The sequence below is a fragment of the Physeter macrocephalus genome, chromosome 20 (genome assembly GCF_002837175.3).
Source record: "Physeter macrocephalus isolate SW-GA chromosome 20, ASM283717v5, whole genome shotgun sequence".
NCBI lineage: Eukaryota > Metazoa > Chordata > Mammalia > Artiodactyla > Physeteridae > Physeter > Physeter macrocephalus.
In genome coordinates, this window is record NC_041233.1 from 51,711,620 (window position 1) to 51,727,487 (window position 15,868).

Sequence of the window (15,868 nt, forward strand, 5' to 3'; positions counted from 1 at the left end):
CTGTATATCTTCTTTGGAGAAATGTCTATTTAGGTCTTCTGCCCATTTTTGGATTGGGTCATTTGTTTCTTTAATATTGAGCTGCATGAGCTGTTTATATACTTTGGAGATTAATGCTTTGTCTGTTGATTCGTTTGCAAATATTTTCTCCCATTCTGAGGGTTGTCTTTTCGTCTTGTTTATGGTTTCCTTTGCTGTGCAAAAGCTTTGAAGTTTCATTAGGTCCCATTTGTTTATTTTTGTTTTTATTTCCATTACTCTAGGAGGTGGATCAAAAAAGATCTTGCTGTGATTTATGTCAAAGAGTGTTCTTCCTATGTTTCCCTCTAAGAGTTTTATAGTGTCCGGTCTTACGTTTAGGTCTTGAATCCATTTTGAGTTTATTTTTGTGTATGGTGTTAGGGAGTGTTCTAATTTCATTCTTTTACATGTAGCTGTCCAGTTTTCCCAGCACCACTTATTGAAGAGGCTGTCTTTTCTCCATTGTATATCTTTTCATATGATTCTTAATTCTTCATATTTTAGTAACTTTGTCTAAATATCTGGGTATTGACCATTCTGCATCTATTTTTTCCTTGTTATGGGTTACACTTATGATCCATAGAATTTTTTTTTTATTTCAGGGAAGTTTTTTATTTTCATTGTATATTTGAACATTTTTCTAATACACTGGGAATACCAATTATGTATACATTGAGTCTTCTTGCCATTTATTTCTATTATGTTCTTTATATATACATATTTAAAATATTTATTTATTTATGGCTGTGTCGGGTCTTAGTTTCGGCACATGGGATCTTTCGTTGCAGCGCATGGGCTCTTAGGTGCATCGCATGGCCTTCTAGTTGTGGTGCACGAGCTCAGTAGTTGTGGTGCGAGGGCTCAGTAGTTGTGGTGTGTGGGCTTAGTTGCCCCACGGCATGTGGGATCTTAGTTCCCCAACCAGGGATTGAACCCGCATCCCCTTCATAGGAAGGCGGATTCTTAACCACTGGACCACCAGGGAGGTGCCTGTATATTTTCATAGTTTTATTCTTTTCCATTTTAATTTCCTCAAGACTGTGGACTATGTTCCTTGCTGCGGTTCAGTTGCTTATTCAAGTATAGCTTTAATGTGGATTTCATCAATTATATTGCTTTTATGTTCAATTCCATTTTTTTCATTCTACTACTAGTTCTGCTAGTTCACTTTTAATTTTACTGTTGCCTTAGTCTCCTCTTTAAGTTCTTATGGTTTTGAAACTATGGATATTACTGGTGTGAATTTTTCATGTTCCACTGGGTATTTCCTTTGATATATTTTTCATTTGCTTGTGTTCCTTTCTTCCATTGTTATTTTCTTAGTTTGGTGTGTGTGTGTACACTGTATTTATGTACTCAGTCAACTACTGAAAGACATTTATGTGATTTCTGATTCAGGGTTGTTACGTATGGTGTTCTGTGACTCTCTAGTACATGGCTTTTTGTGAATACACATGTGCATTTCTGTTTGGTATGTACCTAGAAATAGAGTTGCTTGGCCAAAGGATGAGCATATGTTCAACTTTGGTGAATGCTGACAAGCAGTTTTCCAAAATGGTTATACTAATATATGTTCTTACCAACAGTTCCAGTGGCCCTCCATCCTCTCCAACACTTTGTACTTTCCATCTTTCTCATTTTAGTCACTCTGATGGGAATGCAGTGACATTGCACTGAATTTAATTTGTGTCAAATAGCATTGATTAACATATGAACTACAGTTTATGTTTACTGACCTTTTGAAATTCCCTGTTTTGGCATTGCTTTGTTCTCAACTTGATTTGTAGGAATTCTTTATTCTGGTTTATATATCTTTTGTCAGAAATCTGTACTGCAAATATTTTCTCCCTGTGAATTGCCTTTTTACTCTTAATGTTGGATTTGGATGAATAGAAGTTCTTAATTTTAATGTCCATTTGATCAATTTTTTAAAGATTAGCTGTTTTTTCTCATCTTAAAAATCTTTGACTATTCAAGGTAATGAAGATATTTTTCTCTATAACTGTTATTGTTCTACCTTTCTCATTTAGATCCACAATCTTTTTACAACTTACTTGTTTTTTTACATAAATAAATTTATTTATTTTTGGCTGCGTTGGGTCTTCATTGCTGTGCACGGGCTTTCTCTAGTTGCAACCAGAAGGGGCTACTCTTTGTTGGGGTGCACGGGCTTCTCATTGCGGTGGCTTCTCTTGTTGTGGAGCATGGGCTCTAGGCGTGCGGGCTTCAGTAATTGTGGCTCACAGGTTCCAGAGCGCCGGCTCAGTTGCTCCGCAGCATGTGGGATCTTCCTGGACCAGGGCTCGAATCCGTGTCCCCTGCATTGGCAGGCGGATTCTTAACCACTGCGCCACCAGGTAATTATCTTTATATATGGTTTAATGTAGAGATCAATATACATTTTTCTGTCCAGGTGGAAATCCAGGTGACCCGGCACCATTTATTAAAAAGGCCACCCTTTTCTCACTTCACTTCAGTGAGACCTTTTGTCATAAATCAGGTAACTGATTATAAAATAAGGTGGACTGCTTCTGTACTCTCTATTCTGTTCCACTGATCAGTTTCTCCTTTGTCAATATCATACCATCTTAACTACTATAGCTTTATAATAAATCTTTCTTTCAGTGTAAATTCTCCAGCTTTGTTCTACTTCAAGTCTGCCCTGGCTTTTATTAAGCCTTTGTATTTTCATTTGAATTTTAAAATCAGTTTGTCAATTTACATACACATGTCCACACACCTGTTGGTATTCTAGTTGGAATTGCATTGAGTCCATAGATTTTGTGTTCTAGTGGTCTTTATGCAGAGGTTTTATGCAGTCGTTTGTTTTGAAAACGACTCACTCCTTAATGGAATTTGCCATCTGCTGAAGAATCCTGTGAGGAAGGGCAGAAATGCACTGAGGACAGCCTCAGCTTCCTATTTATTGTCTCAAACACTGCCTCACCGATTCTATTTCTTTGGTCTGGGGAACACACCTCTTTAATTTGGGCTTTCCAGAAGTTGGGAAGGTTCATGTTAAGCAAAGCCCTTGAAGCTACAGGCTCTATGTTAGGATCCGGCCACTGATGCCAAACTCCCTGCCGTCCCTTCTTGTTACCCAGGGCATTCTCTGGCACAGACGACTGAGTAATAGGAGTCAGTGCAGATACATATCAGCACAGCTCTCCCATCAGTTCCTCTTCTGCTGCTGCTGTGCTGTCAAACTGGGTTTTTGAGGGAAGTCCTTCCTTCTTCTGTGTGCTGTCCACATCCTAAGACCTCTTGCTCTGATTAAAAGATCACCGGCCCTGCCTTTGCTTACTCAAAAAAACCCTGCATGCATGTATATATGTTTAATCCTCAGCTTGTTCCAAAATGTTTTTAATGGAGTGTCCAAAAATTAATATAACATTAAAGAAAAAAATGAGGGCTAATGGGAATATAAAAATAAGATGAAGTATGGTGAAGGCCCAAAATGTACACGGTGAAAAGTATAAACATTTATTAGACATGGGCCACAGACTGGGTCAAGAGCTTTCTAGCAACTAATACAAAACAGAAACAGGATCTTTTATGTGAATCTATATCCATAGCTGAAAAAGAAACCACGTAGAAGCTCTTCTTTTAAGAACCTTAGCTGTGAGAGAAGGAAAAGAGAAAATAGAATATTGAATTAAGAAAGGGTTTTTCAATTAGAGGCCTGTACAGTGTTTTTAGATGAAAATGAGTGAGAAGAAAAAGAGTGAAAATAAGGAATATTGTGCTATCAACAAAGGAAGCAGTACTGAAAAGGGTTGAATGTACACTTTTTTCTTAATTATACTAATTTTAAAAGTGTGACATAATCATCTTTTTAAAAAAATCCAGTATTGATTTACTTTGTAAAGTGAAAGACCTTTTGACAATCTGCTTTAATATAGCTGTTTTATTATTTTGGATTAGAAAAAGGTATGACTTAAGTGTAACAGTATTAAGTCATATTTATTTTTATCTCTTTATATATAGCTTTTCTCTCTCACGCACAGATATTTAGCAAATAGCAACAGGTATCCAGGTTTAAAAATAAAAGTACCTGTATTAAAGTAATTGGTGCATAAAAAATATTGATTTACTTGGTTGATGGTTGTGTAGTCTGTACAATCTGGCATTTGGTAGACTCCAGGTCTATCCTAAGGGATTATTTATTTAAATTCAGCAGCCTGCTTTGTGTGCCCCCTCTCCCCATTCTATAATGTTTTTATTTGGCTCTTTTTTTCTAAGTTTTTATTTAATTTTTAAAAATTACATACATTTAATGTATACAACATGCTGTTTTGATATACATATATAGTAAAATGATTACTACAGTCAAGTTAATTAACATTAACCTTTTTGTGTGTGTGTGGTGAGAACACCTGAGATCCACTCTTTTAAGCAAATTTTTCAGTATAGAATAAGGATTAAAATGACTTCATGTGCTATTAATTTGTCTAAAAGTTTAAGGCATTTCCACACATGACCCCAACTTTTTGTCCTTAGTACAGCAGTCAAGGATGACTTTAAGTGCTACTGGATCTACAAAGTATGTGTCGGAATTACATAATACACATTACTTTGGGAACATAATAACGTGTATAAGTGAACAGATACAGGCAGTGACTCAGTGATGTAAATATGCCACTGGGTCCCCACCAGTCCAAGGGCAGGCCACCAGTGTACCAAAATCAGGGGCAGGTTAAGTGGGATTAAAATGACAAATGGCCCACTTACTCTTCCTTCTTCCTGGTCAATCCAGACCAGGTTAAAAATAACCTGTATCCAGACAATTTGGTGAAGAGATTATGCCCAAGGGGCTGCTGTGCACTGTCTCAAGTAAGACATTAATTTTGATCTAGACAAGCTTTCTTTTTGTTTATTGTAGTGTCCAACAGCCATTTCTTCCTTCTATCAATTTAAAAATATAACTGCTATTATGAACTCATTATTTTAACAAATATTACAGCTTGCTTTTCTACTACTTATATCTGCTGTGTAAAATACCATTTTTCTTGTCATGGAAGCTGTTGTAAAAAGATGACTTAAATGGAGGTTTGTATTATGTATACAGTAACACATAATTCTAGTCTACTTCTTGCTAATATTTCAATCTCCTGGAATGACAGAGCTATATTTGATCTTGGGTTTGCAATTCTATTTTTACCTGGGGATTACCTCAAACTTTATATAACAGTAATACTGATATATAATAATTAAATAATTTAAGTAAATTTTGTAGCAACTTATAGTTCTGAAATGCATTCCCAGTTATCTCATTTGCGTCAACATTCCAGAAATATTTATTGATCATAGACTGAGTGCTAGGCAGTTAGCAGGGCAGCTGTTATTATCCCCATTTGATATAACAAATACAGATGTTAAGTGAGGTGTTCAGGATTACACAACTACCAAGTGGGGAAGCTGGGAGCTGAACCTGGGCTCCTTGCTGAGAGGCAGTGTGGTGCCCTGCTGCAGTGGTTTAAATATCTGCTCTGCTGTGTACTGGCTGTTTAACCTTGAGCAATTACCTAACCTCTCTATGCTGTGGTTTGTTGTGCAATTAAGAGTGTTCATAGAGCACTTACAACAGTGCCCGGGAAGTAGTAAGCATTAGGTGAGTGTTTACTATTATTATTTGGTGCTTGACCCAGTATTCTTTTCTACATTATGCTGCCTCTATCTCTACATAGGTGAATAGACTGTTTTCTCCTTTCCAGTGGAATTTTTCTGTATTTCATAACTGTTAACTTCATTTGGCAAAACCACTATACATTTGTCCTTTGGCCTGTATTCCTAAAATGGTGTTTTTGGAATATCATACCTTTTAAAAAACACTCCCAGGTTTACACTCTCATTTTCTGGAACACTAAAAATTGAGGCTGATCCATGTATGAAGAGATTATTAGTGGGAAACTCTTTGAAGAAAGGTATAGTTAAGTCTTTGTAAAATATAATTGCAAGACATCATTTTAAGAACAACTTGGAAGAATTTACTTTTTCCTATGTGTATGAGTACTATTGTAATCTGCAGCTTCTGAAAGTTTTCCAGCAATTTCTGTAATCACTCTGAAATTATCTAGTAAATAATTCAACATGTCTAACAATTGGACAAATACCAGATATTGTCTATTAAGGCTCCTCAATTACTACAGAAAATTTTAAATCAATTGTTTTTGTTGAAATGGTCCTGGAAGAAAACACTTTTATTTACTCCAAAATCTTATACATTGATTACCTGAATATTTGCTAATGATATCTGTTTTTATAGTTTAAATTACCTTACTCAAAGTACAGTAGAGGGGTAACCTAATCCAAGAGAGAAAATGGAAAGCAAAAAAAGTGAAAGACCTAGTTTTTCTTCTTTCTATAATAAGATAATCTATATGTTATTAAGCATTGTTTGGTTTGTATGTTGAATCAAAGGCAAATTAATGATGGCATTTTATTGTGAATTTTCATCTTACAGAGTTTAAACATCTTCCAGAACCTAAATAAACGCCAGTTTGAAACAGTTATTCATTTGTTTGAAGTTGCAATAATAGCAACTGACCTGGCTTTATATCTCAAGTAAGTACACAACTCCCTTGTACTCTGTGTGGTTCTGCCTTCCGTAAATGGTCCGTTGCCTTAAAGTTAAAAGGTATTTATTTACACACACACTTCTTTTCTTTTTGGATTATCAATAGAATACCCTTAAGATGCCTGATAATGAATTTACTAGACATCTGGAAACATATTTTAAAAAGCTAAGCCCCTAATATTAATTAGTTTATCTGAAGAAATCTGAATTAAAGAATATGCAGCAAGGTAGGTGCACTGCCAGAAGAGCGATGCTACAAAACCTTCCGAGGTGCCTTTTGTCCTGGTGAATTCATCGTAGTCCACAATCTGGTACTTAGAGTTGCAAGCTCAGACATTTGATCCTGCCAGAGTCTGAGAGTTGAAAAATCTTGGTGATACTGATGCACATTAACAAACTCAAAAAATGCTGAGTTATATACAGCAGAGCGCTACCCTATTTATAATAATAATAATGATTACCAAGGAGGCCAGATACTCCAAGCTTCCACACAATTTCTTGTCGGTGAATTATAAAGTTTAAAATGCATTAGAACAAGGTGAACTAGTTATAGGATCTAAGTATTTAACAACTTGGATGGGCAGTATTGTGCCTCTCTGATCCTTCTTCATTAAAAATTTAGGTTAAATAGTTCAAACATGAAGACAGATATTTAGAAATATATAACTTATATCCAAATAGCTATAGCTCAGATTCAACAAATGCTAAGATTTTGTCTTACATCTTTTTTTTTTTAAGGAGAAAAAGTGATGCAATTGAGGCATCCCATGCCCACTCTATCATGAAAACCCTCTCCCTTCTCTTGCGCAGATACCACCATCCTGTATTGCTGTGTATTCATCCTTCCCATTCATGTTTTTACATGGCATTGTGTTTAAAATTTTTCCATAAATGGTATCATACCGTGTATACCTTTCTGCAGCTTGTTTTCACACAACGTTTTGAAGATTTAGCTTGGTGGTAAATGGAAATCCAGTTCATTCTTTTTAAATGTATATTCACCTGTGTGAATATACCATAATTTAGCCATTCTTCTATTCATGGACATTTAGATTATTTCCAATTTTTCCTCACTGCCTACATTGTATATCCTGTATATATGTGAGTTTCTGTAAAGTACATATCTAGAAATGGGATCGTTGTAGGGTTTGTATATTTTTAATTTTATACCACATTGCAAATCTACTGCACTTCGGAGTAGGTATGCCAATTTAAACTCCCACCAGCAGCATACAAGAGTCCCTGTTATCCCATATCTGGACTCTTCTTGATCTGGGCTTATTTAAATCTATTTATTTTGTTAATCTGAGTGTGAGATGGTATCTTATCGTTCACACTTGTATTTTCATATCTTTTCATATATTTTGGCTTCTAATTTTTTTGTTGGTTTTATGCATTACAGTGTTTCATCACAGCCCGTGGCCTTTATGTTATCTGTTTTTGTCACATGTAACTCTTAGTTTTAATGTATTCAAACTTAGCAGTTTTTTCCCTTTCTGGCTGGTGCTTTTTCTGTCTTAAACCCTTTCTATGCCAAAGCTACACAGCCATTCCCTGTTCTGCTGCCCTTGCCCCTTGGATCCACTGCATGGACATTTGATGAAAACTGGGAACATAAAACCTGAAGAGCACGCATTAAAGACACTTTTTATCTCTGGTCTTATATGCTAAAATTGTTGCACAGCTGTATCTTTTTTAGGAAGAGAACCATGTTTCAAAAAATTGTTGATGCCTGTGAAAAAATGGAAACTGAAGAAGAGGCCATCAAATATGTAACCATTGATCCAACCAAAAAAGAGATTATTATGTGAGTAGTCAGAATTTTATTTCTCTTTTGGCAAAAATAACTTGTTTTATATTTCTATTTTAACACTTTTTGTTTTCTTTTAAAGGGCAATGATGATGACTGCATGTGACCTGTCAGCTATAACCAAGCCCTGGGAGGTACAAAGTCAGGCGAGTAGTGCCCCTTTTCTATCGCATACTCGGGCTCTGTCTAGGTCCCATGTGAAAGAGAACGTGAAGGTATCAGGCAACCTCAGAATTTAATGATAGCTATCAGTTATACGACTATATATTTTGTAAGCAATTATCTTCATTATCCTGGTCTTGTCCTCTGAAACAATAGGTTTATAATTTACAAAGAAGAAAAAAGGAATTTAAGAAGTTAAGACAAAAGTACAATGTTCCCTGTTGGGTTTCTGTTCGTGAAGAAAAACAGACAGCTTTCAAGGGCTCACAAATGTCAGTGGGACAATAGGTCATTTGGTCAGGCCCAGAACAAGGCAAATAGAGGGAACCTTGGAAAGAAAATGCTTTCTGAAAAGAATTCCTTTATCACTGGACTGGCTGTAAGAAGTTTATATAAAATTGTTCAGGGAGTGTCTGCATTTTTAATAGAGGAGATAAAGGACGAGACAAGGATGAATCATTAGTGCCTTCATCCGTCAAGGGTGGCTTTGCACTTACAATCTCCTCTTCAGTGTGCTGTCAGTTACCAGATCTCGCACTATCTGCGAGATCATATTTAAGGGTGTCTTCCAAGGAAGTTCTTCCCCAACCCTGGGGAGTGAGAGTTGGAGCCATTCGTTTACCACTTGGTTTCTTACTAATCGATGAAAGAAGCTCTCGTTCTCCCTCAGTTAATTCACAGGGAAAACCCTAAGCAGAAGAGGCCAGAATTCACTGGATTCAACTATAAATGTGGATTTTATTTGTAAAGATAGAATAATCGGAGCCATCAACCCCCAAACCAAACACTTGTGCTTCTTCTGCACTGACTGCCTGCTCTTCCTTCTCTATTCTTTGTCTACATCATCACCCATGCCAGAACCTGGGGTCTTGCTTGAGTCCATCTCCCTCATTTCAAAACCATTCCTGTCCATCACTCTTGCTACCACCTTAGTTAATACTTTCCCTCTTTCATCAGAACTATGGTGGCAGCCTCCTAAGTGATCCTCTCTTATCATGACTCTCCAACCTTCCTCTGAGCTGCTGCTGGGACTGCTTATAAATAGACCTCTGCTTGGCCACAGCATTGCTTAAAAGCCTTCTAAACTCCCCAATGCTGGAGGTTTTCAACCTTTTTTAAAGAAAGAAGCAAAGTCTATTTTTCTCACACAAAAAGTTGTACAAAGATGACTTTATAAAAGAGAAAAAAGCAAAGTTACTGTAGCTTAAATTTCTCTTGGCATCCACTTTTGTGCCACTCATGCACTTTGGAGGGACCCTATGGCTCAAGATTAAGAACTACTGGCCCAGAGAATCAGGTTAAACTTCCCAGCAAAGCTTACATGGCCTGTCATTACCTGTCCTTAACTTCTACTCCCCAGTTTCTTTCTTTTCACTCTTTCCCATGTCACCGCCTCACACTCTAAGCTCCTACTCACCCAAGAGCTGCATGTTGGGGGCTTCCCTGGTGGCGCAGTGGTTGAGAATCCACCTGCCAATGCAGGGGACATGGGTTGGAGCCCTTGTCAGGGAAGATCCCACATGCCGCGGAGCAACAAAGCCTGTGCGCCACAACTACTGAGCCTGTGAGCCAAAACCGTTGAAGCCCACGCACCTAGAGCCTGTGCTCCGCAACAGGAGAGGCCACCACAATGAGAAGCCCGCACATTGCAACGAAGAGTAGCCCCCACTCGCCGCAACTAGAGAAAGCCTGTGCCCAGCAACGAAGACCCAATGCAGCCAAAAATAAATAAATTAAAAAAAAAAAAAAAAAAAATGGATGTTGAATTTTATCTGTACATAGTCTTCCCCCTCTTCTTTATCGGCAAACTACTAGTCATCCTTGATGATACAGCATAAATGCAACCTCCCTTATCTTTCTCCCTTCTCCTTGATCCACAGCAGTTCATACTGTTACTATTATAGCACTTACCACATTGTTTACATGACTGTCTTCATTAGACTGTGAGCATCTTAAAGATAAAGGTCCCATGTTACTCCTCTTGGTAAGCCTGGCTCATGCCAATGTAAAGCAGCTAGCAGGTGTTCAATAAACTTGATAAATACTGGTTTTTAAAAAACTATAAATGAACCCTCAAATATCCTCACACCATAATCAGGTGAAGTTGTGTTCTAAACTGTGCATGTATGCGCACAAACACACATGCAGATACATGCTAGATGCTAAGAGATAAGCAGGACAAGAGGAGGATCTGGGACGCTTTAGAGCATGAAGCAGAATGTAATGGAATTACAATCTCCCATCTCCCCTTTTTATTGTTGAGAGGTGGTGGCAATAGCAAATAGGAGATGGGCACTCCTAGAATGAGTCTACCACACTGAAGTAGGAAGAGAAATGCCCTTTTCCCATTTCAATATAATCTGTAAATGACATCCTTTTAGAACCAAAGAGCACATGGTATGACAACACCTCAAGCATTAGTGATAAATTCTATCCTTAAATGTCACAATAAAATGCAAACAAGTCACTTTCATGAATCATGTCCTTCTTTTCAGGTAGCACTTCTGGTTGCAAATGAATTTTGGGAACAAGGAGATCTGGAGAGAACAGTGCTGCAGCAACAACCAATTGTAAAGACCTTGACATAAAAATGCACTACTTATTAAAAATTATCAATACAAATCAGTCTAGTTCACTGAATCTTAGAAAAAGATCTTTAAAGAATTTATTTCTCTTTCTAGCCTATGATGGACAGAAACAAAAAAGATGAACTACCTAAACTTCAAGTTGGATTTATTGACTTTGTTTGTACTTTTGTATATAAGGTAAGTAAACAAATTGATTGTCTGAGTGAAAATATATCATCTTCTGGATGAGAATTTTTCTTTCAGACTGTAACCAAAATCAAAGTCACCCTCAAGGAAAGTCATTAGGGGTGTCCTTGTTTCTCCAAGGTAGTTTGAGGTATTACCTTAATCTCTCATTCAGGGGTGGAATGAAAGGTGAGAGAACTCAGATGTAGGCAAATGGAACAGACTTACTTAGGCAGGCAGGAAGGAAAACAGCTACCTTTCCCACTTCTGAGGCACTGAGTTAATCTCATCCTAGCAGCTCTGAGTGCTGTAATAATTCCTTAGGGCTCCTTCTCTGCACATGAAAAGTACTAAAAATGAACTATATGATCTAAGTAGTTTCTGACCTAAAATTCTATCTAGGAGTTCTCACGGTTTCACAAAGAAATCATACCTATGCTGAATGGTCTTCAAAATAACAGAGTGGAATGGAAATCCCTAGCTGATGAGTATGATGCAACGATGAAGGTAACTGAAGAGAAGAAAAAGCAGGAAGAAGGAAATACGACTGAAAAAGGTAAGATGGAATCTGTTTTGACTTCTTGTAAAGTAGCTGAAAGTCAAGCAGAGCTTAATCTCATGACAAGAGCATAAAAAATAAATGCAAACAGGAAATTTGCTTTACTGCACACAAACTGGTAATTACAAGAAGTTGATTAGTGGTTTTCAGGGTTTTTTGTCCTCCTCAGACAAGATCTTACTTTGTAATTCCAGATGGAATTGATTGGTCCAGTTGAAGTAGGGGTTAGGGTTAGGTTTCTTCATCCACTCTAGAATATGGCTCCTGAGGTACCTCTGCAGAATACTGAGTTTTTAGAAATAATATGAAAACCATAGAATCAGTGGGATCAATCAGGATTAGATGAGAAAATAATTTTAGTCCTAACATTATGCATTAGTTGTGAGACTTTGGGCATCTTGCTTAACCTGTCTGAGCTTAATGTTCCTCTCCAGATAATGAGAAGGTTTTACAGATCTCCAGCCTCACTTCCAGACCTAAGGAAGCCCTAGATGTAAAGCTGGTCAGCTGAGTGGGGTGACTTGACCGGGTACCCCAAGACTTTGCCTATGCCTCAGATGTCTCTACTTAGTGCTGTTTATCCTGATGAAATTTCTACTCCTAAAGTCACTCAGTTAGGTTGAAGATAATCTTCAGAAAGCCCCTGTTAAGATGCTTAGGATCACCTATTAGTTCATCAGATGCCTCAAACGTCATCTGGAAAGTGGAATACTAATATCATGATTTTATATTTTGTCTCAAGAGCTCAACACTCAAAAGGTTTTGTAAGAAATTCTTATTGTTTAACAAAGAAATCATCTCTATCTGGAAAGGCCTTGTAAAAAAAAGATGCAACATTCTTTTCAGATGGTTCTTATATTTAGTGGTATTTTAAAGAATTCATAGAGGGAGAAAGCATTTTGCTTAAAGGGTTAAAGATATCCTTCAACAGAATAAAAACAGGAGTTACTGACTCTGGGATATACATCCATTTACATATTTATTGGGTGTGTAGTCTGTATGAGGCCCTGTGTTAGGCAGGCCCTGGGGAAAGATGGGGTTCTTATCTCCTAGAGCTTACCACCTGGTGGGGGAGCTAGACAAACCAACAAATGAACAATTGATTATCTAACTATAACTATCAGAGGAAGCATGAGGTATGTACCTGGGGCATCCGGGAAGACTTTCCTAAAGGATGCTTATGCTAAACGTAAGGCTAAGTAGTCTTTGCCTAAGCAGAGAAAGGAGGAGGAGTTGGAAAGAACTGAACGTGCACAAAGGCCTTGAAGTGGAAATAAGCTTGGTGCAATTAAAGAACTTAAAAACTGGTGTAGCTGGAGTCTAGAGAGCTACAAAGGAGGGCAAAGTGCCAGATGAAGCTGGGAATGCAGGCAGCTCTGCCAGACAGTGTGTTGCCTTGAAGGCCTTGCTAAGGATTTGTCCTCCAGAGAGCACTGGGAAATCCTTAAAGGGATTTAAACAGGAAAGCGATTTGCACTTCAAAAAGATAACAAAAATGGTCATTTTTACTGGGAAGTGAAAAGAAAAGGTATTTCTTAGTACAATTAATCTTTACCTCAATTTTATGATGAACAGGTTATCAAGCCCTTTAAGTGGCTTCTAACTTTTTTCTTTTAGTATCCAGTATATTGGATATGGATCTTCTATCTTTATTTACAAAAAAAATTACTTCCAAATATTTTTCCTACTACACTGAGAAATCTCTGTAAACTAAGAATATTATTTTATCTCCAGGCAACAAGCTTTGTGCCAACAACTCAGATTCCCGGATTGCATAGTTCAGTGGGTTCTTTTGTGAAACTGAGACATTAATTGGCTAATCTTTATTAGATTTTATTTTCTAAATGGACTAATTCTGAATATGAATTCGTTTTTAAATGGTCAAACCCTTAGTACTTGCTGTAGGTTAAAACTATGATGTAGGCTATAAAGTTACACTAATATTAGGAAAAAAACACTGTATTATATCCACTGACTCCCAATAATACTGCTTTTCTCCTTTTTACTAGCTGCAGAAGATTCAGGAGGTGGTGGTGACGACAAAAAGTCCAAAACTTGTCTAATGCTGTAATACAGTCCAACTGGTCTAAATTTCAAATACTGTTTCTACATTTGAAGACAACAAGAAAACATTCAAAAGAACATCAGCAAATTTCATTCGTCAAACCATCAAGTAACAGAGTAAGAGAATCTTCAGAAAAGCTACCCTGTGACTAGCATGAGAAAATATACTGCTAGCCTAAAAGCCCTGAGGGTAAAATAAAGTTCAACAGAAGTGCAAAATAAGACAAAAATAAGTGCATTTTTGGTGCCAATTTGTTTTAAATTAAAAATAATATAATCCTGAAATTAGTCACCAATTTTTTTTTAAAGGTTCTTATTAACTGTATACATTTACTAGGGCTACTTACAGCAAAATGCCCCAGATTGGGTGGCTTAAACAACAGAAATTTATTTTCTCACGATTCTGGAGACTAGAAGTCCAAGATTAAGGTGTTGGCAGGGTTGGTTTCTTGTGATGCCTCTCTCCTTGGCTTGTCAATGGCCATCTTCTCCCTGTGTCTTCAACTGGTCTTCAGTCTTCCCTCTTGTGGGTCTGTGTCCTTATTCTTCTTATAAGGACACCACTCATATAGGATTAGGACCCACTCATATGACCTCATTTTACCTTAACTACCTCTTTAAATGCCCTATCTACAAATACAGCCGCATTCTAAGGTACTGTGGTCAGGATTTCAACATAGGAATTTCAGATGGGACACAATTCAACCCATAACATTAATAATAATGATTCACACCTCACATCCCTTCTTGAACCAAAAGTCTCTCGTCAACATGTCTTAATGTAAGAGTAAATAGAGTATAGAATGTGTAACGTATGTAAGTACTATATAAGAAACAAAGAAAAAGGATGTTAAATGTTATTCCATCTGAAATGCTTCTTTCCTCCACTTTTTACCCTTGATAATAGTGAAGACCACACCACTTTTAGCAGCTTAAAAGTACATCGTCATCCTACACCCATCCTTTCCCCCAAGTCTGAAATCAATTGTTTTATGTGTAACTAAGAATACATTCGTACATTCAGAACTATTCTTCTCACTGAAAGAATTATCAATTTATAAGACATTACCTGGATAATCCTAATGCAAGTTAAATCAGCTAATAAATATTATGCATTATTAAGAAGCATGTGATTTGATTATGTGAAAACTTTACTATTAAAAACAGTTCAGAAGGACTTTTAACAGAGATTACTTTTAAAAATGATTACTAGGACTGTCTACCAGGAATTCTAAATATTGACTTGTCAAGAGAAACTAATCAACTACTTCTACTACATGGTACATATCCATACATCAGAGAAGATTTCTCTTATCTGTAATGACCAAATTATAAAACAGACCAAATATTAATTATATCACAGATTTTCTTGTAAAAATGTCTAAATTATAATGAATTGGTCTCTGAACCTCAAATGTTTTGTTATAGAGAAGACAGTGTTCAGTTTTAAGCAGGTGAGAAATAAATCACCATTTGTTGTATTTTTACAAGTGAGTCAGGTACTTTAGAATTATAAGATTCTTCCTCTCAGAATATAAGGTTCACAAGAGGAAAGATTTTTTGCCTCTTTTTGTCTGTTCTGTTCACATCTCTATGCTCACACTTAGAGTAGTGCCTGGCACAAGGTAGGCACTCAGTAAACATGAATGAATAATATTTTGAATAAATATTGTAACAAACAGATATAAATGAAGAGTGCCTGGAAGTTAATAAAATATTTTTAGGGAGAAAAAAACTCAATATATACACTCACCTTTGGTGATATATGTACATCTTATTTTCATTGCTTAAAATAATTCTGAAATCATACTTCTAGGATTATTTTAGAAACTGTATAAGAAACCCTCTTCCTTTAAGCCTTATATAATTTTAATTTTTTTTTTTTTTAATTTTTGGCTGTGTTGGGTCTTCGTTTCTGTGCG

At 36.7% G+C, this 15,868-nt stretch overlaps 1 protein-coding gene and 1 long non-coding RNA gene across 2 annotated transcripts in view; one reads left to right on the forward strand and one right to left on the reverse strand.

Moving 5' to 3' along the window:
- The window catches only part of PDE6C (phosphodiesterase 6C), a 62,339-nt gene extending 47,342 nt beyond the window's left edge, over nucleotides 1–14,997 (forward strand). The window contains exons 16-22 of the mRNA XM_007107129.3: nucleotides 6,485–6,585; nucleotides 8,298–8,405; nucleotides 8,491–8,554; nucleotides 11,066–11,140; nucleotides 11,252–11,335; nucleotides 11,726–11,879; nucleotides 13,892–14,997. Coding sequence (XP_007107191.2) covers nucleotides 6,485–6,585; nucleotides 8,298–8,405; nucleotides 8,491–8,554; nucleotides 11,066–11,140; nucleotides 11,252–11,335; nucleotides 11,726–11,879; nucleotides 13,892–13,953 — 648 coding nt within the window. The 3' untranslated portion in view covers nucleotides 13,954–14,997. The remainder of the gene's footprint in view (nucleotides 1–6,484; nucleotides 6,586–8,297; nucleotides 8,406–8,490; nucleotides 8,555–11,065; nucleotides 11,141–11,251; nucleotides 11,336–11,725; nucleotides 11,880–13,891) is intronic.
- LOC114484528 (uncharacterized) overlaps nucleotides 1–15,868 on the reverse strand; it is a 28,671-nt gene that overhangs the window by 10,900 nt on the left and 1,903 nt on the right. The gene's annotated exons all lie outside the window — the stretch shown is intronic.